Raw genomic sequence first — 25,880 nt, forward strand, 5'->3', positions numbered from 1 at the left:
CTGTACAATCTAAAGCACCTCGCACTCTTGCGTACTGTTCAAACTGCAGAGGCATATTGTTTAAAATTGCCTCCTTTGAAAGCCACAAATGGCAGCTTCCAGCACTGCAGCAAGAAGATGCAGTGTGGGCACAAAATATCCCTGTATGGACGAAATGCTGTATGAAAAAGTGCACTGAGGCAGAAAAATGACATAGCCTGCTTGAGAACTATGAGCACACATAACTCTGTCCCTTATAGAAGCTTCCATCTTATTCATCTCTTCATTCTACTCTACAAGGGAAAAAGTCTTTTTCAGATGCGCATAGTGAGGTATGCCAGTAAGAGTGTTCAGCTAAGCGTAGGAGAGAAGCCTGTCTTAAATCTTGAACTTTTGTCTGCTGAAGTCTAGTAAGTTAATGGATTTGTTTAGCTTGGGCGAGCTGCACAGCTTTTGAATTTGAACAAGTGCCCTTGCCGTGTCTTGTTTCGTAACTCAAGAAACGAAAATATTAGACTGAAATTGTTACTGGCCATCACATCATTGACAGTTTTAACCAAAAAGTTACCTGCTGCTGTTCATGTGTGTTCGGCAGTCTAAAAGTGCAAGAGCTTCAAAGGTGACAAAGCCACTCCTGCATGGGTGGGTCTGCAGTGCAATGAATGCCAACTAAATTTTTCATTTGCCAATGTGAAGCGTTTTCCTTCAAGACAGTGTGTACAGTCCTACAGTAAAACAAAAGATACTGCATCGCACTGGCATGCGCTTGCTCTAAAATTCAAGAGCAGAGAGAGAGAGATGAATCAGATGCGAAAGGTGGGGAGGTTACCTGGAAGATAAATATTCAGTTTGCTAATCTGCACAGGGGAAAGGGTAAAGGGAGACAAATATCAACAAGTAAAGCAAAGAGATTTACCATTTCGAACAGCGAGAATATCAGAAAGAGCAGTTTTAGCATGAAATATGTGTCGAATTTAGACAACACTTTCAAGAATTCATTCCCCTTTACTCCAACGTCTTTCCGCTTGTCATATGCCTGATCGTTGAAAAATACCATCAGCTCTTTATAAATAAGAAGGACCGAGCGGAGAGAAGCAGCCCTGAGCTTCCATCTTGTGGGACAAAATTTTCTCGAATTAATAGTTTCGTCTTACGTTTGAAGCACTTCAAACAAACCGACACGCTTTGGAGAGGACGTTACAGAGCTTATGAGCTCCTCATCCTCATCTTCGGATGTGTCACGACCACTTGCCGGAGGCGGTGAAGCACGATCATCCTCATTATCAGACTCTGAAAGGTCCGCGTCGCTCTCTTCCAGCATGGCAGCGATCTCTTCATCGGTCAGGAATCTGGCTGCTGAGAACAAGCCAGAGAAAGCAGCGGCCATGTTCACGACTTTTGTCCACAAATGTGACACATTGTAAAAAGATGCGCTTGAAATCAACCGTTGTGTTTTTTGGCCTAGAAAAATGATTCATGGCGCCTTCGGGAGTTATAAACTTCATTACCAAATTACTCTTTTCGCAGAGTAAGAAAAAAGGGAAATAGTAGGTCAAAACTTACCTCTCGGTCGCTGTCCAACTCTGGAGCTGGTTGCCGCCATTTCAACTTTTTCTGACGGTGCTCTGACTGGCTTGGTGGTGCGTGCCGCCTCTTGGGCATAGTGGCAACTACAAGCACCTCTTCTAAACACGCCAAATTTGCATTCCACCAAACATATTTTCTTGAAGTAGAGTGCATAAATGTGGATGTCCACGAACATGTACCTAACCTAACTTTCTGCCGTCCCCTGCTACGCTTCCCTTCCCTTGGAATCCAGTCCGTAACCCTTAATGACCATCGGTTATCTTCCCTCCTCATTACATGACCTGCCCATGCCCATTTATTTTTCTTGATTTCAACTAAGATGTCATAACTCGTCTTTGTTCCCTCACCCAATCTGCTCTCTTCTTATCCCTTAACATTACACCCATAATTCTTTCCGTAGCTCGTTGCGTCGTCCTCAATTAAGTAGAACCCTTTTCGTAAGCCTCCAGGTTTCGGCCTCGTAGGGGAGTACTGGTAAGACACAGCTGTTATACACTTTTCTTTTGAGGGATAATGGCAACCTGCTGTTTATGATCTGAGAATGCCTGCCAAATGCACCCCAGCCCATTCTTATTCTTCTGATTATATCAGTCTCATGATCCGGATCTGCTGTCACTATCTACCTTAAGGTATGAGGCCATTTTTCAGAAAAAATGTTTTGGTATTGAATACAAAGTGGAAATTAGTGATCTATATTAAAGATTGCCTTTTTGTATTCTAATCAGAGTGTTGAAATACACAAAAAAAATTTTATATATATATTTATTGTCAAAAAATTTACTAATAATGCATCCCACGCCAGCAGTCATAACTCATAAACCTCACCACCAGAAAAATTTCTCTTGCAGTTATGTACATAAAGCCATAATCTATGCAATGAACTAAAATAATTACGATATCATCAATCGTATTTTTATATTTACAATACAATATTACCCAAAATGACGGTTTTCAGCAAGGAATGTTTTGTAAAGAAATGCAACAATAACAAATCTTATTGCTCAATTTTATTGTCTCTAGTTGGTTGCACAGCCTGATATACCAAGAATAGGTGTTGAAAGTTTCGTTTAAAAATCTACTCGAGGAAAAAAGTTAAGAATGTTCGCGCAAGCTGAAACGGCAGAAAAGTAAGTTTCGAGAAAAACAACAAAAAAGGATTTGATATAGCTACATATGCCATACAGCAATATCCAGGAGGGTTAAAATCCACCACATTTGTAGCTCAGGTCCTCCTTAGGTTTGTCTTTACTTTTTTTCGCTCATGTGTCTGCTCGCTTTTTTTTCCTTGCGTTTCTTGTGGCATCGGTAGACTGACGGGAGGATCTGTTGATGCGCTGTGGGTCACCTGTCAAGCAAGCTTTCATTGTGTGGCGTCCAGACTCGATCCCTGTGTGTTTGAAGACATCCAGCGTTCCTCTGTTGCCATTGTTAAAATGGCACACGGCATCATACAAGCCAAACTTCAGTGTTGGCAGGCTGACATAGACATTTTTAGCTACCCTTTGCCAGAGCATGCTGTTAAAACATTCACTGGCATTCTGTGTATTGCCATGCAAACATTTCTTGAGGAGCTCATTTGAACAAAAGTCTTTGTACGCAACCTTTGCTCTGTTCAGAATGTCATTTGAAAGTCCTCCCTTGTGCTTGTAGTTACATTGGCCAGCCGCTTTAGCTTGGTTGAAAGCACACCAACTGCTTGCTCCTATAGGGCACAGCCCATGCCTTGGATTGTCGTCCGTGGAACTGCTGTGGAACAAACTAGCTAGCGTTGCTTGTTTCATTCCTGCAAGATTTCCGACGTTGGCTCTGATGGCAATGTCATGGTAATTTTGAAGGCGGTCAATGAGCCCATCAGTCAATTTTCCTTTGCCACCTAATCCCCGCACTGTCTTCTTCAGCTTTCTTAGCTGGCAGCCAACCCGTTTTTGGACGTGGCCAACGCATTAAAATTTTTTCACGCCATTTGGTCCATAAATATCCTTCACTGTTGAGTAGCTCTTCGAGTCTCCATCTCCGTAGAAGTGTACATATTTCAAACCGTGCGTCGTTTCTGACCTCTCAAACATGAGGTAAAGTCCACCGGCAGTGCCTGTGTGATTGGCATGACATGTTGTGTGGTTCGCCTTCCATTCCAGGAATTCGCTGCTTGTGGGATTCCGCTTGCTCTTGATCTTGCATCACTTGCATGTGCTGGACAAAGCTTCCACATCAATTATTTTTCCTGTATCCACAGATATCAAAGAAACACAGCCGTTCAAAGAAGAGTGGCCACGTTTTTGCCATGTGCCATCCCCTGACACTCCGAACTGATTGCTGTTGACAGCCTTCTGCACTTCAGCTGCTGCATCAGTCATTGACTTCGATGCAACCTTTTTTGCAGCGTCAGACACCTTCAAAGATATCTTATCGTAAGCGGAATGCCATGGGGGTGGAGGCATATTCATAACTTTACAAAATGTTTTCACACCCGCATGCCCACTTCCTAGCTGTCGCATTGCATATACAAGTCGAACATTGTTCTCCGTTGAATGCCCCGACTTTCTTGATGATGAGAAAGGGTTCTCGTAGCCACATTCAACGCACAGAGTAGCCAACACACAAGACACACCTGCACAGGAGCGCTCCTCAAGTTTCAGGGATTTTGCCAAGCACTCCGGACACGCCAGTGATGAAAACGCATTTGACAGGATGTCAAGGTCAATTATCCTGTTTCCTTCCAGGGTAGAATCCGACTTACAGTCATTGTGGTCCTCCACATCGCCGAGTTACAAGGCACTTGCTAAAGCACTCACGTTGGCGGGATTGGGTTCGTCGCCCACTTCACCTGCCGTGTGTCTATTTCCGGCAAACTTTCGCTTTCGTCTCCTCTGCGCTCTAAACTTCCCCATGTACGTAAAGTGCGTAACAATTAAGTGATGTCGTTGAGCCACACGAGTCACTGAGAGGAGTCTGCAGGTTGATGATGATGAGTTTTATTTTTTCCAGGTTATTAGACACAAGTAACAATCACTTGTCGGACCTGTAGCCGAAGGCTAGTTAAAGGTCCGATAGAAAAAAATATGAAGGAAATCCTAGCATACCAGGAATAAAAAAGAGCAACAGTAATTATATACAAAGGTGTTGGTTGTTGATTCACAAGTCAACTAAAAGGAAGTGAATACAGCAGAGTACCAAATAACAGTGAAAGGGGCACAGTTCAAATACAAGAGAATACATATCGCAATGTAAAGATGTGTACTATGATGTTAATTTCTTTTATGTATCCCATAAAAACTTGCAGGTAATATCGATTAGTACTGAACTGGTTGATAAGGCATGCAATTGATGAAATTCAATACGTACATAAGAAAACGAAAGCAATAAGACATTTCAATGCATAACAAAACAACACAATCGCGCCATACTAATTACATGGAATAATCAGAAAATAATCTAAAAAATGTAATTCTTGCTTTTTACAGATCTATCAAGAAATAGACTATTTACACTGTCTTTAACAAAGAAAGAAAATATTGTTTGAGGGCACTAGGGAAGGTCGAGGAATTAATGACCCCCGCTGGGAGCCCGTTCCAGATTTTAATGCCTGTGAACTGTAGCATACACTCTCCGTATATATTGCTACACGGTGCGAGATTAAAATGACCTGCAGTTACATTTCTTGTACATCGCGAAGACGAGTAAAATATGGATGAGCTGAATGGGTGGTTGAATCTAACAACCCTATAGACACACAATGCTCTGCTGACGTAAATAGTCAAATGGTAATATGCGATATTCGTGGAATATCGCATATTACCATTGTGCGTGATCGTAATTCTTAGAATGAGACATAATTCTAATTGCACGTTTTTGGAGCCTAATAATCGGATTTAATATGGTTTTATACGCCCATCCCCATGAGTCAATGCAATACCTTAAGTGACTTTCAATAAAAGCAAAATACATAAGTCGTAAAACTGAGGTGTCAAAGTACTCGCGGGCTAGAATTAAGCCGTAGCAACCAGATGACAATCTAGAGCAGACACTGTTAATGTGATCTTCTCATTGCAGGTGCTTATCAAAAATTACCCCAAGGTATTTGTAAGAACTTGTCTGATCCAATGGGATGCTATTTATATGTATGTTTACAGGTGTAGTATCTACAATTTTGAAGCGTGACTGAAAAACAATATATTTTGTTTTCTTTGTGTTAATTGTTAATTTGTTAGCCAAGAACCAGTTGTAAATTCTATTTAACTCTACATTTACTTTATGAGTAAGTTCTGCAATATTACCCGCAGTTACTATAATACATGTGACGTCTGCGTACATCAATATTTCTGCATAGTCTATAATTTGTTGCAGGTCATTTATATACAAAGAAAAAAGAAGCGGACCTAATACGGAGCCTTGAGGGACTCCAGTAACAATGTTTTGTTTTGAAGAAGTTATGTTATTGATTTTAACGACCTGAGATCGATCATGCATATAACTTGATAAAAAGTGAAATACTTTGCCTCGAAACCCGCAATGTTTAAGTTTGTCCAATAAGATGGAATGATTCACTGTATCGAATGCTTTCTTTAAGTCTAAAAAGATGACAGCTACTAGTTTATTTAACTGTAAAGCCATATTTATCTTTTGCGTTAACGTCAAGACTGCAGTAGCTGTTGAGAAACGAGGTCTGAAGCCATGTTGCTGATGGCAGAGCACATTGTACTTATCAATGAATATTTTCATCCGATTCGATAAAATTTTTTCAAAAACAGTATTGATTATACTTAAAACAGAGATTGGCTTATAATTTGAAGGGTCAGACGGATCACCTTTTTTATGGATTGGAATGACTTTGGCAATTTTTAGAGAATTTGGATATATTGCTTGAGTAATAGAGTGATTGAACATTCGACACAAAACTGGGCCTAATATATCAATATTTTCCTTAAAACCCTTACAGAAATGCCATCGGGTCCTGGCGCTTTATTGTTTGGTGTATTTAATATGTTTGAAACGATGTCACTGAGCTCTATCTCTTCTAGAATAAACGAATTTGCTACTGGATTAGGAGCGGGAGGAGCTTCATTATTTAGCTGTGGTAGTTGAGCGGCTAGTGCTGGACCTACAGTAGTAAAATACGTGTTGAAGTCTTCGACAGTGTCTTCATCGACAGTGGGAGGATAAACACACTTTTTTTGTCTTTTTACCAGTAACCTCGTTTACTATTCGCCACAGTTGTTTGGAGTCGCCAGCAGCTTGACTGATATGTTTCGAATTAAAATATCTCTTTCGGACTCTCATCATTGACGCAGCTTTGTTGTGAAATGTCCTGTACTGACCTAAGTAGTAAGCATTACTCCTATTATGCCTCCATTTGTTATACCAGTATTCTTTTGTTTTAAGTATTTCCAAAATTTGTGTCGTCATCCATGGACAGATAGGCTGATTATAAGAATTTCGAGTATATGTACTGCTACACTCATTTATCAAATGGCTAATTAGGCTAATAAAATTGTAAACCTCTATGTGTACATTACCATTGTACACTTGTTCTAAGTCGGCCTCATGGATTTTATCTCTGAGCTTCCTATAGTCTAATCTGGTTATAAGCCTCCCGTGATCCTTATTCTTTATACTTTGGCTGTTAAATGCCGTGAAGATAGGCAAATGGTCTGAAAGAGGTAGACTGTACACTCCACTATGAATTCCAGACTCGACATTCGTCAATGCATGATCTATTAGAGTAGCCGTAGTGCTTGTTACACGTGTCGGTCAACATATCAAATTTCGGAAATTAAATGATTTAAGGAGATAGGAATAATCCTTGTGTATTGGATTAAGTATATCAATGTTCACGTCACCAACGATTACAACCTGCGTAGCTTGGCAGTTTCGTAAGTAAGATAAAATTGATTCCATTTTATCAAGAAAACTGCCAAGGCTCGCGTTGGGAGCTCGATAGACCATGCCTACGATATAGCCGGTTTCTATTTTCACGAACAGTACTTCAATATCACAGGAAAAGAATGTAATCAAAGGCAGTATTGTAAAGTCAAGATTATTTCTCCCAAAAAGGGCGACACCGCCCCCATGATAACGTGACACACGAGGGCGGGATATTATTCTGTACCCTGGCATATCTACGACTTCATCATTCAAAAGCCAAGTTTCACTTGTTGCAATGACGTCATATAGGAAATTATGCACCGACAAAAACGAGGTCAACAGGTTTATGTTTTTTCTTAAACTGCGTATGTTACAATGAAAAATGGTCGCATTTTTGTTGAAATAAAGGTCATCTATCAGCTTTGATGTGTAAGCCATCTTGAGTTAAAGCTTGTATCTGTCAGGCTACCCAAATGTACGGTATCACACTATTTGGGCTAAATCTTCTTCACTTGTGAGGCTGATGACCCTAAAATTATCTGTCTTCCGCATAAGTACTTTGCCATCCGATACCCAGGCGAATTTCCACTTTTGCTCTCGCTTCATTTGGATGGCCTTGGCGAGCAGCACCTTATATTCTGGGCATAGATGTTCATTCACGTACAGCGGTTGACATTTTTCCGCGCCAAGCATTGCTGTTGCATTAAACCTGACAACTACATTGGCTGGTCCATCACCCTTTGTGTGCACACGATCAATTGCATCAATGTCTCCACCAACAAGATCAACGTGCAAGAATGTTGCAATCTTTTGCATTGTTTCGTCAAGAACTTCATTTTCAGTGCAGGGGATACCTTTCAATTCAAGATTTTTTCTACGACTGTACTGTTTCAATTCAGTCAGTTGCCGTCGTGTTTCTTTAAGTTCTTTGTCCAGCTGCTTGTTTTCGGTTTGACAAATCAGGCTTTGTTTCTGCACCTTAGAAAGTTCTTGTCGAAGGTTTACGATTTCTTGCTTGAACTCTTCAAAGTTACTATTGATAAAGCCCATTGAAGCTGCAACTGATTTCAGCTCTGCTTTTATGCTGTTGTTTGATCGGTTGATATTTTTCATTTCTGCTTTTACTTCTCACAAAACTTCCGCAAATTCCGCGGTCATTTCTACCATAGTCTTAACAACCTCCTTTATAGATCCAGGTGGTTTGTCTCCAATAGACTTAGTGAATTGTTCGAGAGCGTCACTCTTTCCACTTTCCGTGATGCAAAGCAAAATATCAACTATACATCAACGATAAGCGCACATCAAACAAGGGTGTAATACGGCAACAGAAAGCAGTTCAGCAGCCGCAATATTCTAAATAGAAACAGTAAAAAATGGCCGTTGGCCCACCTGCAGCAGTGAAAAAGTGGTGGTTTTAGCACGTCGTGCTGTTGACACGGCTGCCGAACCACTCTGATGAATCGCCGGGAATCCGTGCTGCTTATATGGGTACGCAGAAGGCCCTGCCACGCTGGAAGCGGCCTGATAGGGAACCACGGTTGACTGAAGTACGCCTGCGCGCTGGTCTACTTGTCTGTCTTCGTCACCTCTTGTAGCCACACCATGCTAGGAAAGCCTGCAGCGGTGAAAAAACGGTGGTTTTAGCACGTCGTGCTGTTGACGCGGCTGCCGAACCACTCTGATGAATCGCTGGGAATCCGTGCTCCTTATATGGGTACACAGAAATCCCTGCCACCCTGGAAGCAGCCTGATAGGGAACCACGGTTGACTGAAGTACGCCTGCGCGCTGGTCTACTTGTCCGTCTTCGTCACCTCTTGTAGCCACACCATGCTAGGAAAGCCTTTCAGCACAGATGGTGTTGTTGCAAGCCTCCATCACGACTTGCTCAGCAGCTGGAAGGATGGCAGCCAGAAGGATGGCACCGCTGATGAGGGAAAAAAAGCGCGTCGCAGATAAGCGTTGAACGATGCTGCTAAAAAGGGTTTGTTCCCAAGCTCTGAGATCGAACGTTTCATGAGTTCGCGCCGCTGTGCGGGAACGCTTCAGGGTACACAACTCACGTGATCGAAACATCATGTGTCCCACTTGCGAGCACTTTTGTTACTAGATGAAAGCAAAAATAGACACAAACGCTCAAAAAAGTTACTATGATTGTAAGCTGAAAAATTGCGGTGGAAAAAGAAGGTAAGACCGCCAAAGGAGCCAAATATTTTTCGATATGTGGAAACCGAAACTGTGTTAGTTTTGGTTTTGCAAAATGCACAGGGGGTTACATATTTGCCTGTATCTTTGGAACGGTTTTAGATAGAAGCATAATTTTTTTCGCAAATCATACAGAAATGAATGTGTAATGTGATAAAATAAAATTCGAAAAATAGATTTTTTTCAAAAACATAAAGTTTGCGAAGTGGCCTCATACCTTAAGCAGATGTATTCCCTTACCATTTCCAGTGCCTTGCTACCTATCGTGAACTGCTGTTCTCTTCTGAGACATTTAAAAATTGCTTTAGTTTTCTGGAGATTAATTTTTAGACCCACCCTTCGGCTTTGCCTGTCCAGGTCAGTGAGCATGCATTGCAATTGGTCCCCTGAGTTACTAAGCAAGGCAATATCGTCACCAAATCGCAAGTTACTGAGGTATTCTCGGTTAACTCTTATCCCCAATTCTTCTCAGTCCAGGTCTCTGGATATCTCCTGTAAACGCGCTTTGAATAACATTGGAGAGATCATATCTCCCTGCTTGACGCCCTTCTTTATTGGGATTTTGTTGCTTTCTTTATGGAGGACTATGGTGGCTGTGCTGTACGAGGGAGGGAGAGAGGGAGCTGTATGACCCACTAAAAAATACTATGCGTGGCCCTTGTTTTGAAGCTGCAATGGCTGCCGTGGTGGCATCTGGCGTCTGTGCCGCCAGTAAGCGGCATGGCAGTTCGTTGCACGCCAACATGGCAGCTCGACATGCGCCCTTCCCAATGCAATGCAAGCAATGCTTTGACACAACACTACAGTAGCTCAAAAAGGGCACGGGATCTCAGCGTCTTGCTTTCGTTGCCGCAACAAGTGTGCGAGGCTGAATTGCGTCACCTGACTGTGACACCTCCAAAGCTAACCGCGCATTTCAGGCACTTCTCGCGAAGCGACATATTATGCCTCGGTGCGCCACTGTGGCAGGATTGTCACTTAGCTGCCTTGCCACTTAGCTGCCTTGCCCTTGACTCAGTTTGAGTTTAACGCGAAATGAACACAGCTTGATTATAGGTTAGGCGCAGATATCCTTACCAGAAAGCATATGCTTATCTCACGGCGTAATAAAAAGCAAGGGTCGCAATAAAGCGGCATAGCTATTAAAGAGACGATATGCTATCTGTAACAGTAGCTGTGCAATGTAAGATACTCACTAGGGATCCGAGACGATTCACTGACACTGGGCGCAATACTCGGCACTCACATAGGCAAGCTGTTTCAGTGTAGCTACGCTACGCTCAACCAAAATTCCATACTACACTCCAGTCAGCTTCAACTGCACGAACTGCACAGACCTCGCGCGTTGCCACGGCAACCATCTCGACACATGTGCAGAGAGGCAACACTGCAGACGCGCGCACCCCCACTGATTCTCTGTCTGAGGGTTCTTTTTTTTTTCATTTCCCCTAGAATGCGCAATGTGTGTTTCCCGTGCTGAGGAATGATGGGAACTTTTCGTCCACGATAAATAGGAGCGGAGCTCTTCGCGCGCCAAGATGTTGAAGTGTGCCCACCTGTGCCAGACGCGCTGTGTCGTGTCGCTCAAGTGTAGACGCCCGGATTTCACAAACGCAATGTGGCAGAGCCCAACGCACACGCACGCGAGAGGGAACGTCTCCTGTTGTCAGAGACGGTCGTCCTTGTCACGTCCCAATCATACTGCCGGAGTGAAAAAGGTATACGTTTGCGTGAAGATAGGCAAATGGTCTGAAAGAGGTAGACTGTGCACTCCACTATGAATTCCAAACTTGATGTTCGTCAATGCGTGATCTATTAGAGTAGCCAGGGATAATGTAGCCAGGGATAAACAGGGATAAAGTGGCTCATAAAGGCTGGCTGGCATTTCGATAGGTGGACCTATCTTTTTGAAAGGCTGATTTGCACATAGTGTGCTTCGTATATTAAAAGCAAGATTGTCTTGTGGCATTCTGAATGAATTCAGGAGTGAAACATTGCCTCGCCTGTTCAGAAGAAAATAGTGATAGGTCTGGTTCAGACATTTAGTGCAAACAAGTACAGGTGGATGTATGGGACATCCAAAATGAGTATTTTATGAACGAGTTTGACGAAAGCAAAACAAAAATCATGTTTGGTTCCTCCCATTCAATCTTTATTTTGTATAAATGCAAAATAGCTTTTTATCACCTCAAGGGTGTTCTTGTTCATTTCATTTGCTTCCTTTTGGAGTGCACAAGCTCTTTGCGCAGCTCGATGGACTGCTGAGCATTTTTTGGCGCTCTCTCTTCTGCACGGCTGGGGAGCGCCAACACATCTTGCAAAAGTGATGATGGCCGCTTTCGCTTTCTGCTGTCAGGTGGGCAGCTGGCAGCAGGAGTTGCAGCATTCTGATCTTTACAGTTTTCATTTGGAGGCGCGGGGCTGCCTTCCACACATCCTGTCCTGAAATGTTCATCTTGCTCTGCTTCCCATGAAGCGATGACTTCAGCGTCATCAGGTGCTTCATTAACTTCTGGCACCTGTGCATGACAGGAAAAGACGACGGCACATACATGTAAACTCAAAGTGCACCTCTGCAAACTAGTTGCTGGATCAGCAGCATATCTACTTGAAAACCAGCAGACCAACCAGCCCCGTTCTGACATGTTACATGCAGCATGCTGCATGTCAGAATCAAGAGTTCTCTACATTTATGGCAACTACTACTTCTAGCGATTACATTTGAAAACAAATGAAAGTTTTCAATGCAAAGTACGTTCTGGCAAATCAGCTAGTTATGTGGAAGCCCGCAAGGTGTAAAAAATTTCACGAATGGGAAAAATTGTCAACTCTATGCAGCTTCGTGCTACAGTCAGGTGGATGACCGTTTTTCTCTTTCACTTCCAGTGCCACCTAAGATACTTCTATCACAGATATATAGAATCCTGCAACATTGTTTGAGAAAAACATTTCTGCTCTTCATGTACTACAAATGTGCTCTCTACTGCTTACACATGCATGGATATTCTATGCCACATTTAATTTGATTAACAATACTTCCCTTCAAAAGATAATACAGCTTAAGATTTTTGTGTACGTTTTCACTCAAATTCATACACTCTAATACACTTGTGCAAAAATGCATAATGAAGTACCTACAACTTCAAGCAGGTGTGGTTCACTGTGCCACACAGTCGAGGTACATGTTTCAATGATTTGAATGTGCTATAAGTAGCTATTCTTATTGTTTCTCCTTTGAATATTTTGTGTCTAATGATGGGAAATCAGTTACCCTATTTAAATGTCTAATTGAATCATAGGTTACTAAAGTGCATACATGTGTTACAATATTCTCACATTATATTAATAAATTATGATTTGCACTGGCATTGTTTGTCGCTGTGCTCATAACTCTGAGGCACTTTGTTCGCATTGCAGCGTGCATTGCCAAGCAAAGCTGCATGCGTTTAGTCCAGGAGCCCCTGTACATTTGTTGTAAATTTGCAATTAAAGTACTATTTTATATGTGATAATGCATGTACAAGCTATTTTTACAGGCTGCATACTCACTGACACTAGTTGACATGCCCAGTCATGCTCACCAGCACTGTCTTGCGCTCAAAGTCAATTCACATTTACTAGCACCCATTCTCTCATACTTGCGCCTGCTCGCACTCACATACATGCACCCACTCGCACTCACCAACAATCACCCCTGTTAATACTTACGGTCCACTCAGAATCACCGTCACTGAATTTCATTCATACTCTAACTAGCACACATTAATATTCATCCTATTCACTTACAATCAAACGCCAGTACTCACTCCTGTGAAATGAGTGGGGTGCAAGTACGAGTGATAGTACTCATGAGTGAGTACACCAACTATGTATAGCACTGTAATGATAAACAGTTCAAATTACCTCCACGCTCTCCTCCACAATGTTACTGTCGTTGACAGGAAGCATCCCCAAAAATGAGTGTAACTGCCAATAAAAAGACCACTCAACACCTTTCGAGCCTGTTGATGTTGATGTGCCAGTGCGCCTCAGCTTCCTAAAAGAAAATTTCATTTAGTGTACAAAACTCCTCACAGCATGCAAATGTATTTTTAATAGAATTGCCCGCCTTATTAGGGGAAAAAGGAATTATAGTGCTATTTATTACAGATATAAAAAATTGCACACAGACTGGCACTGCTTTCGCAAGTTACATATCGGCCACCTCTCTGGAACTGTGCACAGAAAAGGTACAGAAAGGAAGAGAACACTGCGATGCACTTGAACATTCGGCGGACTGAGAATGTGTACAGTGTCAATATAGCTCAATCGGAATTCTTGGGCAAGTTCGTTAGTTCTGCTAAACATCCCTTTGGGTCGCATAAAGAGACAGACTTATGACGGAAGAACCCACACAGACGTTTTATGTACGTCCTTCCTTCGCGTCTCTTTTTGGGCTCATAAACGATCCATACAATGTGGAATGCTTAGTGTGAACTCAGAAGGAACGCTGACTTTGTGAAGTCTGTTGCGTTATCTTTTGAAGCAGTCAAACAGACATAAGAAAAAGGTCGGCAAGCGTGCGGTGACGTCGAGAATAAAACGGGCACGCGGTTACGCAGCGTCAGTCGGTTTATTTTCGCTGGCCAGCTTCCTTTTCAAAACAATGGAATAACCATGTCATTAATGTGCGAGGACATGCGTTCTCATGTTTTGACTAAGGCCGGATCCAAGACACCTTGTCGGTACCTCCGCCCATCCAAATCATATGTCAGAGCAATTAGTTCACTTAATATTGGTGTTCGCGATCGAGCAAGATCAGGACTGAAATTCCTGACCGCGATTGACACTCCCATAGCTTCCGCAGAGGAGCCATTCGCGGCCAAGAAGTTCGATCCCGATCGGACTCGATTGCGATCGATTGGGTGCCGTGTGACACACACGTAAGATTAGGCCTAACTGCACCGACAGGTGCAGCGTGCGAGCGCTCATTTTGCACGCCATTGAGTTTACACATCGGATTTAGCTGGCACATAAGCACAAACACAGTCGCTATACACTATCACAACGTGATTAGGGATGTGTCCATACTCACCGGTATAGCTTGTTTAAGTTTTCCAGCTTCTGGCGTAGCTGCTTGGCCGTGTACGGCACTTCGCCGGCAGGCAGGCGTGCATTTAGGGCTTGCGTCATTTGTTCGTAAATGTGTGCATTACGCGTGTCAGAACGCAGCGCGGCAAGATTATCTTCCCAAATGCGTATCAACGACTCTGTTGTTGCAACAGACCAGTTGACATGCCTTTGGGAAAACTTTTCATCCGTCACCTTCGTTGGAGCCGTGCCGTGCCGCCTTCGTCCATCTGCATGGGTGCCGCCATCTTGTCTGTTAGCCTCCTATACCTGAGATAACTGAGGTGGCCAACCTTAGTTTGCAGCGATTATGGTTAGTGGAATAACTGCATTTGGGCTTTCCGTCTAACTGTGTGTAACTTTGGTTAGCGGTAACTGAGGTGTGTCATAACTGTGGTTAGGATGCCCGTGTAACTAGGGTATTAAGTGGGTCATGGAATTTGAACACCACAGAAGTATTCGTCTGGCTATTTATAACCTCATGCAAAAATATCATACCTCTTCGTTCAAGTGTCATAAAGTTATCGCAGCAGCAAGCAGATGCATGGCAGCAACTTTGCTGCCGCGTAGGAGTAGCACCGACCAGTGATCCTCAATGCAGTGAATGTTTTGAAAAGCATATTGAAAGCCAGAAATTCTTTCACAAATGTTATGACACGTTTCTGTGGTAAAAGCTTGTTCAGCAGGTGTGTTTTGCAGTCAGCTTGCCTAACATGCGCCATTTCCACCACGTGCCATTTTTTGATGTATCGGCATTGTGCCACACACCGCACCAGTGGTATTCCTACTCACTGCTTACCTCAGAAAGAGAAGTGAGCATTACTGGGCACACTTCTGCTTCTGCAAGTAACGGTGACAAAACGTGGTGTCGCTACAGCAGTAAGCATAGTGAAAACCAATGATTCTAACTAGCTGGCGAGGAACTGGCAACCGATCACCCTCCTTGATGGCAAAACCAGCTGCTTGCACTGTTGCGCGAAAAGAATGTGCCTATGCTTGTGCCGTGAATGATTGCTAGTGCGACACGGGAAAGCAGCTGATAACACACAGAGGCTGCTACTTTTCAGATTGCCACGTGCCATGACACCACCAACGCCATGCCGAACACGTTAAGTGCTTCATCATGCAACGTTTCTCTACTCACAACTTGTGCGCTGGATTGTATTGGATTAGCTCGATTTTTCTATGGCAGGAGATGCGAAGGCTCTCTGCACATAAGGTTGGTGGTAACTGCCACCTGGCATTGGCAGAACGTCCTCTTAGTGGTGGCCTCCGAGATTACACCGTGCTCTGAGACTGCGCAGTGCGGTGCCAGGTAATCTCAGAGGCCAAGCCTTGGCACAGCTTTGGAACAGCTTCGCTCATTTGTAGCATGGCTGTAGCAGCTTTGATGAACTGTACCAGCTTGGCGTAATTGTAGCAACTTTTCCATCACTGTGTTGGTTTATAGTAGCCAGCTCACGCTCCAGCCTGGCTGCTCGTTCCTCGTCCATCTCCTCAGCGCAGCGTTGGTTTATGGTAGTCCACTCCCTCTCATTGAATCTCTACAGCTGCTGTAGGCCTCTGTGCTCACTTGTGAGTTTCAGTGAAGCTCTTTGAGGACAGTTGCCAACTGATTGATGCTGATGCCCAAGCTCAAGTCTACAGGACTGCACAACCACTCTACAGGGGCGTCTAACCTTAGGAATGACATTTCGCTGAATTCCATAGCAATGGCATTCACAGTTCTCTGGACTGTCCTCCTACACAGAGTTCCTGATGCCATAACCTGCTGTGATAATCAAGTGATTCATCCAGCAGTAATATGTATATGTCAAAGCCCAGCAGGAAACCTTGTGTGCTTATTCATGAAAGTCATTGTGGGGCAGGGCACACGTTAACTGGAACCAGGCACCTTCATAAGTTCACCTTCATAAGAGATGGAGCATTGATATCGGAGACATGGAGACCATCTATAATCATCTGATTATCGTTGTGCTTGGGGGTGATAAGTTGTGTCGGCATTGGTGCTGCCGTCGTGCTAAGCCTCGCCATCTGCTTCCCTGTCCAGCAACGGCACATCTATGGACATTTCCTTTGCCGCACACCAAGCAAAATAATACCTTTACCAAAGTGCAACCTACCGAAACCGACAACAGGGGTGGAAGCAGGCTTGAGCATTTCGGAGCAGCTCATGGAGCAGTAATAATGCCATTCCGGAGCAGCTTTGGAGCACGAAAGTTATGTTTTGGAGCACAAAAATTGTGTTTTGGAGCATGTTTCTAGAGTAAAGTACTTGTAATAATTGCAACTTCACACTGACATACAAAAAAACGCAAAGAAAATCATTTTATTCAGCATTCAATTTGCTTGTTAGAATTGTTAGATTACAGCGTAGAATCTATCATTCTAATGCGCTCAAGCACCGCCGGCAATTTGGAATTCACATAAACGAGCAATACGTTTCCAGTTTCCACTTTGTCCATGTCCTTCGATTTTACTCCTGTGCTGATGAGTTCCTCGGCACTGGTAAGTAATGCCTTCAGGGTGGATAGACGGCACTGCAGGGTGGCCTTTTCCTCTTTCAGCTTTTTTTCTTCGCTGCTTTCTGTCAGTGGCTCGTCACATTTCCGTTTGCGTGATTTTGATTCTTCTTCCATTTCAACGCGTTTGCGATAACCACTGTACGACTTTCCAACACACGTCAGGAGATCTTAGTGATTGGCACCTTTGTGACGTCACCCCCATAACGCTTCAAGTATGCTTTCGTTTGACGAAGGCTTGACACACTTGTTATTGACAAAGAGGCTCGATGGTGAAGCGCTTGCTTGTTTTCGCTGAATCCTCTCTCGCAGTCTGCGTTGCCATGCAGCAAGGAAAGAACAGCCCTTACGAGCCTTCCCAGTCTTGGGTATTTGGGTTCGCCAGTGGGCATTTTTAGTGCAAACACATTAACCCAGTGTTCAACAACATTTGTTGAAACATCCCAGTCAGAAATTTCGCAGCAAAGGCGCAACCACTCATCAGTTAGAGATGATACTTCGCTGGGTGGCATTACTTGTGGCAGGGCATTCGCGATGTAGCGCAGTGACGTTGTGTAGTGGTCTCCTACTACACCAGGCTTCAAAAATCTACTGTGGAACAGCACTTTGTTGTCCAAAGGTAACCTTGAGACGAGGTACTTTGTGCAGGATATATAGAAAGCTCTGGTCTTGACATAGAAAGCCTTTTTCTGAGTTGGTGTCCAAAGCTCCATTTCTTTCTCAGTATCTAAGCCAAGCTCAGGTTTCACTTTCCAGTTAGCTTGCGATTCAACTTGAACATTCTTCAAATGGAAACCAGTTACATCTACAAACGACTCCTGCCGCAAAAATCTGCCCATCAGCTGTTTGACCACAGCAACTATTTCATCATAAAATAAATGAAGAAGAGGCTCTTTGCTCTGAAACAAGGTTTGAAACTTGTCAAAGAGCTGGGTGGCATTCTGAACAAAAAGGAGTCGTGCTCGGAGCGTGTTGTCAGAAAATGCAGATGCGAGGCGATTGTGCCTTATAGATGAGGATTTTCTTGGTTCTGCAGCCTTGGAAAAGAAAGACTTCAAAGCATCATACAGCTTAAGCACACGCTGTATACTTGGTAATAGTGTCAGCCACCTGCTGCTTACGTGCCGCAGGAACTCCAGCTGTGGCAATCCAAGTTTCTGTTGGAGATCCTTGATGTCCGCATGTCTTGTGGCATATCTGAAGTACTGATGGATATCAGTGACAATACATTCAATCTCAGAGCAGAAAGTGTTGAGACCAGTGGCAAATGCGTTATGCATTTTATGAAGACTGCACTCCCCAATGTCAATCATGTTGGGGCTAAGTTCTGCTTTTATTTTACCCTTCAAGCTCTTCATAACATTTGGCCCATCAGAGAAGAAGCAGAGCATGTTATTTTTTGGAAGTTCGTTAAGTGCATCTTCAACACAGGAGAAGAGCTCATCTGCAGTGGCATGCCCCATGTGAAATGACTGAAGGTGCTCTACAACGACATCTTGTGCATTAACAGAGAAATACCGGATGAGCACATCCAGCTGCTGCACCTTCATCTCGGGCACTGGGGTCTCGTCGATCATTACGGTATAGAATCCCTCAGGCTTTGCAAGTTCTTCAAGCACTTTGGCTTTAAAGTATGGTCCTAAGCCATCAGATATGATGTAAGATACTTTCTTGCGGCCACATTGGAAGGCTTTTGCTATCTGTGAATCAGGGAACATATTGGGGTATGTTGCTGTTGCCACATCTCCCAAAGTCTATGGGAGTGAGTTGGATACCACAGAAAGAGCAAAAACTGTTTCAGCTCTTGTAACATTTCCTTGCAGGGACAGTGACACTGCATTCTTCGTGAAATCTAGGGTGCTTTGGAGGATAGTGCTCTTGGTTAGGACCCCGTCTTTGTTCCGATGTTTTTTTGCATTTTCGATGTGCTTAAGAGACGTTGCATGGCGCATTATTGCTGAGCTTCCATGTTGCGCGCAGTGCACTGTAACATTACAAAGCACACAAAAGCCATCACTGTCTTTTGCACTTGGCCGACACCAGAGGGATATGAGGTCCCCATTGCCATCCTTTTTGGTCAGGACGTCTGCGTTGAATTTGGTGCATCGTTCTGAAAAAGAGTAAAAAAAAGTTGCTCCTGGAACTGTGGTCTACGAAAGAATTTTCAGGCACTTGAGTTCCACAACTATACTAGGATCATGAATAAATATTTGTCTAAAATGTGTTTGTAGAATACTTTGCAGCAGTTTTTTTTTTCTCGAAAGTTTAGACTGCACACGAGACAGCTAAATACTGCCCAGGGGCGTATTCTCAACATTCCATTTTCTATGTCGGATCTATTTGGTCCTCTGGCACAGGTTGGGTGACGAAGCCGCAGCTTACAAGCATTTGTGGATAGCAACTGGACCGCTGGCTCCTGTGGAGCGAGTGGTCAAATGCCACAAGATCAAATGGATCCAAAATGACCAGTGGAATGTTAAGAGAATACAGCTCCAGCTCACGTGCGGCCTTACACCACCCGGCATGTAAAAGTACAGTAAAATCTAGCCAATTCAGCCTTCAAGGAAATAGCAACCATGTTAAAATTATCTGAAAGTCCAAATTATCGAATGGCCCTAAAAAAACTGATGAAAACAGTTTGCATCACAGCAGTTTTATAAAATGAACACCTGGAATATTGTTGCAGTAAATTTGAGATAAAAACAAAGTGACCGCGACAATTTTTTGCAGTTTGGTCAAGTTTTTTTGCTTTTCGCACACTGTCGGGAACGTCGTACAACTGCTCCAGAATCATAAGCGCCTCCGCGGCTCTTTTCGCAGTGTGACGCAGTAGCCGTGGTGCCTATTCACAAATGGCCCCATCACGATTTGAGGATGCTTCACCGCATGAACTCTGACGGCAGGTTCACATGGAAGCGACTGAGCAATTAAGCGGCGCGTCGCAGCGAAAATTTCGAACTTGTTGGAACCTCGTTGCTCATTGCAGCGGCTCAAAACAGGCTTTCCCGCTGCGGCGGCAGGATTCGCTAGCATTTTCGGTGGCATGTGAAACAGGCTTGAGGTGAAGCGTTCTCAAAACCCGGCGGTTTAACATACTCGAAGAGCGGAGAAAGCACGTGGACGCAAGAGAGAGATGCGTAGACGTTAGAACGCCATCCCAAAGTAAACATACAAAATAAAACTACACGACCCGTGACGCGCAATGTCCGAAACGGAGCGACTGGCCGATGCGCACACCCGGTGGCAGTGGAGGGATGGCTTGAATTTAAGAGATGCAAAACTGAAAATATGCAGCTGATTTATACTTCGGCAGTGGTGGACTACCGATAGACGTCGCGGCTGCCATAGCACACGCGCCTGAGGTGTGCGGGCATCACTGTTCCCTACACAGGTTCGGTGAGGTCTGCTAGGTCAATCACTGACGTCGCGGGTGGTACCTCGAAGTGGCCCCGCCATAATTAACCAGTGCGAACCTTCTCATGTGCGAACTAGCGAGCGTCCGACACCATAGGCTTTGGGACCGCGCTGCTATTTCGAATTATATGAGAAAACGGGGGTCAAATAATCGAGAATTTAGTATGCTCGACAACCTGACCTGATGACAAGCGAGGACCAACAAATACAAGTGGCACTAGCTTGTTTCCTACTGCATACCATATATCCCGAAAAATCAAACAATGGCGCCACATTTTCGTCCACTGCAGCTACAAGGCATGACCACCCAGCTTCGCTTTTAGACAATTCTGTCTGCGCTGCCCTCAAGGCTGAGCATTTAAGTTACATAACTGCTATAATGTAGCATTTTGTAGATTCGGTAGCTTCAATACAATTACTTTTGCTCATGTCCAGGCTTGCAGGCGACCAGCATCTAACGGCAGCAGCTTACAAACACAACACCAAACAGCTTCGCACGAAGTATCGGATCGGATCGGATTGGATCAGATCGGCTAGCCCACAGTGAGAGGAAAAATAACCCATAGGCTTCGCTAAATTTGACGGTAAAACATCGAAGTGGCCGGCGCGGCAGAGTTATGGCGCAAAATTGTGTTTTAGAGCAGGATGGCACAGGGAAAGCAGTTTGGAGCAGGATGGCGCAAATGGCGCACCACTTCCACCCCTGCGACAAGGTGTCTGTCTCAATGATTGTAACAAGGTGCACCTCAGTGTAAGAGGAAGATTGGCTTAGCGGCGATGGAATACTGGTGGCGAGGAGCTGGTGAAAGGGACATTCTTGCTCTGCTTACGAGACAGTAGAAACGTGTTTACATATTGACACGTGTACTTATCTTTATCGGGCGACCACGTTTCGCCGCTTAACAACTGTAATCGCACAGCGAGGGATGCGCCTGCATGTATCCGACGTTTCTGGAAAGTTATCGATGCTTCTATCCGCTGTCTGTTGTCGCCGAACCTTATGTTATCTGATTTCATCACCTGACGCGAATGGTGTAGAACTTTGTGGAAGGCACGCGGGTCTGAACGATTAGTCTGGAATATTCGACGACTGCTCCATAAAAGCTGACGCGCTTGACCCGCTGATCAGATTTTCGACGATCGCCGAGCGTGTTCGCCGCTATCGTTGTGCTATAAGCGTAGCCTGTTTTGTGGGCACAGGTTCGCCCAAATAAAAGTTAGTTTTGTCGTTCACAGTATTGCTGCTGTGTTCCTTGACGTCACGACCACGTGACATCTGGTGGAGGTGCTTGTGCGTTCATGTACTGAACGCCCCCGCAAAGCCGCGATCCAAGCCCGATTCCCGAGGACAAAACCAACGTCGCCCAAGACCAGCGTGCTAGCCGCCGACTGCAAGGACTGCCCCCAGAGCACGGACTTCTACCTGAGACGAGCAGGAGGATTGCCACCAAGTCCACCCCAATGGCAGCCCCAGCATCCCCCGTCGTGCTGCAGCAGCCCAGGGAGCCCCCCACGTTCCGCGGTTCAACATTCGAGGACCCGGAAACCTGGCTCAAGATGTACGAGAGGGTTGCTCCATTTAACAGCTGGAACAGCGACGACAAACTGCGACATGTCTTCTTCGCATTGGAAGACGCTGCCAGGACGTGGCTCGAGAACAGAGAAGCCACCTTAACGACCTGGGACGTTTTCTGAAGCGGCTTCCTGCAGACATTCACAAGCGTCGTACGCCGACAGCGAGCCCAAGCACTACTAGAAACCCGAGTGCAGCTGCCTAACGAGACCACCGCGATTTTTACAGAAGAAGTGAGCCGCCTATTCCGCCATGCTGACCGTCGGAGGAAAAGAAAGTCCGGCTACTAATGCGTGGTGTAAAGGAGGAACTTTTCGGCGGTATGGTACGAAACCCACCGAAGACCGTCGACAAGTTTCATCGCGAGGCCACTAGCATCGAGAAGACACTCGAGATGCGAAACTGGCAATTCGACCGCCGCACCAACTCTACAAACTATGCCAGAGTTCAATCACTGGCCTCGACGACCTGCGCGAGGCTATCAGGGCAGTCGTACGAGAGGAGCTTCAGAAGATCTTCCCGTCGTCGCAGCCTCAAGTGGCCTCGATAGCTGACATCGTCAAAGATGAGGTTCAGCGGTCGCTTGGAGTTCCAGAGGTGCAGCCTCAATCACCGCAACCCCAGCCCGAAGCGATGACCTACGCCGCTGTCATATGCCGTCAAGGTCCCCCTCCGCGACCACGCCAGGGCCCTGCAACGCCGCAATTCCGTCGACCACCGCCGCCACCGCCAGCACGCCCACCCGTCGCCCAGCGCAGCTACCCGAGAAAGACAGACATTTGGCGAGCCCCCGACCACCGCCCGCTCTGCTATCACTGCGGAGAAGCCGGCCATGTGTATCGCCGATGCCCATACCGCGACTTGGGACTGAGAGGGTTCGCCGACTACCTCGCCGCTACTCAATGGAGCCCTCGACGACTGTCCCGTTCGCCGTCACCAGGCCGCTACCTGTCGCCGCAGCACCGACCATACACCGGCCCAGCCCGGGGCCGCTCTGTGAGCCCATATCCCGAAAACTAAAAGCAGCAACCGATGGTGGTGCGGTTGCTGTTCGTCGAACTGACGAAGATCCTCCGCCGCTGACGAAGACGACGAAGAAACCATCTCGACGACCTAATGACAACACGCCGCCGTCCCGAAGAAGTCGGGAAGCCAAGACTACACCGACGAAAGACGACTTGACGACGCGACGTTCCAGCTTCAGTTCAACACGACGCAGCCGTGATCTGACGCCAAGACCCAACTGCAACGCCAGACAAAGAACCATCGACCTCGACGTGCTTCTCGACGGCCATGCAGTCACTGCCTTAGTCGACACAGGGGCTGATTACTCCGTAATGAGTGGACACATCGCCGCCCAGTTGAAGAAGGTTAAGACTGCATGGGAGGGTCCCCAGATTCGGACCGCTGGAGGACACCTCATTACGCCAACTGGAATCTGCACGGCAAGAATTACCGTTCATGACCGGACTTGCCCTGCCACCTTCGTTATCCTCCAACAGTGTTCGCGAGACGTCATTCTCGGCATGGACTTCCTGAACCAACACGGCGCAATCATTGACCTGAAGTCAAAGTCCATAACCCTGTCTGAAGATCGAGCGATACCTCCGGAGAGCTCTAGTAGTCACCATGCCTTAAGTGTGCTCAAAAGTCAAGTCAGCATCCCGCCTCGCTTCAGCATTGTCATATCCGTAGGCACCAAAACGCCTGCCGACGTAGAAGGCGTCATCGAGGGTGACCAACGTCTACTGCTAGACCGTGAAATTTGCGTCGCAAGAGGGATCGCTCGACTACATGGAGGGAAAACTGAAGTGTTGCTGACAAACTTCAGCCAGGAGTTCAAGCACATCAACAAGGGCAGGACGATCGCGTACATCGAGGAAATTCTGGATACCAGTAATGCGTTTGTCCTCTCGGATTCCGCCGCATCTACCCCGACGACCATGGTTCCCGAACCAGTTTACGATATTATTCCAAGTCTCTCCGTGATTAAGCACCAGCAGCTCAAAAGTCTCCTCCAACGATACAATGGCTGCTTTTCGACGTCATCGAGGATTCGACAAACACCAGTCGCCAAGCATCGCATAATAACCGAGGAGAGCGCTCAACCACTCCGCCAGAGCCCTTAGCGAGTTTCGCCGCAAGAACGTGAAGCTATAAGACAACAAGTCAACGAAATGCTGCGCGACGACATCATCCAGCCGTCGAAAAGCCCGTGGGCATCCCCTGTTGTCTTGGTGAAGAAAAAGGACGGCACCTTACGTTTCTGCGTCGATTATCGTTGACTGAACAAAATCACAAAGAAGGATGTATACCCCCTACCACGGATAGACGACGCATTAGATCGGCTCTGCAACGCAAAATACTTCTCGTCTGTGGATCTCAAGTCTGGCTACTGCAAATAGAAGTCGACGAGAGAGATCGCGAAAAGACCGCCTTCATCACGCCAGACGGCCTCTACGAGTTCAAGGTCATGCCATTCGGACTCTGCTCGGCGCCTGCAACATTCCAGCGCGTCTTGGACACGGTGTTAGCAGGATTGAAGTGGCAGACCTGTCTTGTTTACTTGGATGACGTCGTCGTCTTCGCCGAAAATTTCGACGATCACCTTAGGCAGCTTGCGACAGTACTAGAGGCCATCAAGTCATCAGGGCTCACTCTGAAGCCAGAAAAGTGCCGCTTCGCTTACGATGAGCTTCTGTTCCTAGGCCATGTCATCAGCAAGTCTGGAGTTCGCCCCGACCCACAGAAGAGAGCTGCCATTGCAAAGTTCCCGCAGCCCATCGGCAAGAAGGCAGTGCGTAGATTTCTTGGCATGTGTGCCTACTACAGGCGATTTGTCAAGGACTTTTCACGTATCGCTGAGCCGCTGACCCAGCTAACTAAATGTGATATCGAGTTCAAGTGGGAAACGCCGCAGGCCGACGCATTTCAAGAACTCAAACGACGCATGCAGTCGCCGCCCGTACTTGCACACTTCGACGAGCACGCCGATACCGAAATCCACACTGACGCCAGTAGCCTAGGCCTCGGTGCCGTGCTAGTCCAGAGAAAAGATGGTCATGAACACGTGATAGCTTACGCTAGCCGGTCGTTGTCAAAAGCGGAAGGCAATTATTCTACAACCGAAAAGGAATGCCTCGCCATCGTTTGGGCTACAGCGAAATTTCGCCCGTACCTCTATGGCAGGCCATTCAAAGTCGTCAGCGACCATCATGCTTTGTGTTGGCTAGCGAAATTAAAGGATCCTTTAGGACGGCTGGCGTGGTGGAGCCTAAGACTGCAAGAATATATCACTGTAACCTATAAGTCCGGACGAAAACACTCTGATGTCGATTGCCTATCACGCGCCCTCATTGACTCGCCGCCGCAAGATGACGAAGATGACGACGCCTTCCTCGGCATTTTAAGCGCAGAAGACTTCGCTGAACAGCAGCGAGCAGACCCGGAGTTGAAAAACCTCATCGAGTGTTTGGAAGGGCACACCGACGTGTTCCCTAGAGCATTTAAGCGTGGATTATCTTCATTCTCGCTTCAAAACAACCTACTCGTAAAGAAGAACTTCTCACCAGTGCGCGCCAACTACCTTCTTGTCCCGTCAGGACTGCGTCCAGAAGTATTGCACGCCCTA

The 25,880-nt window shown here is 45.7% G+C and overlaps 1 protein-coding gene and 2 pseudogenes across 1 annotated transcript; 1 reads left to right on the forward strand and 2 right to left on the reverse strand.

Annotated features, from left to right (window-relative positions):
• LOC135902707 (putative nuclease HARBI1) overlaps nucleotides 1-25,880 on the forward strand; it is a 118,788-nt pseudogene that overhangs the window by 9,463 nt on the left and 83,445 nt on the right.
• Nucleotides 2,826-4,454, reverse strand: LOC139055742 (uncharacterized; annotated as a pseudogene).
• On the reverse strand, nucleotides 11,836-21,164 carry LOC139055743 (uncharacterized). The gene is made up of 3 exons (XM_070533275.1): nucleotides 21,096-21,164; nucleotides 17,613-19,372; nucleotides 11,836-12,150 (listed from the first exon to the last, which is right to left on the reverse strand). The coding sequence occupies exons 2-3, from the start codon at nucleotides 18,978-18,980 to the stop codon at nucleotides 11,836-11,838; spliced, it is 1,683 nt and encodes a 560-aa protein (XP_070389376.1). The 5' UTR covers nucleotides 18,981-19,372; nucleotides 21,096-21,164.

This window comes from Dermacentor albipictus, chromosome 2 (genome assembly GCF_038994185.2).
Source record: "Dermacentor albipictus isolate Rhodes 1998 colony chromosome 2, USDA_Dalb.pri_finalv2, whole genome shotgun sequence".
Classification (NCBI taxonomy): Eukaryota; Metazoa; Arthropoda; class Arachnida; order Ixodida; family Ixodidae; genus Dermacentor; species Dermacentor albipictus.

Excerpts from the sequence above, each read along its gene's own strand:
- LOC139055743 (XM_070533275.1), bottom strand. The coding sequence starts at position 18,980 with ATGTTCCCTGATTCACAGATAGCAAAAGCCTTCCAATGTGGCCGCAAG. Across the intron at positions 12,151-17,612 it reads ACCCAAGACTGGGAAGGCTC|GTGCCAGAAGTTAATGAAGC; the intron begins GTAAGGGCTGTT and ends TGTCATGCACAG.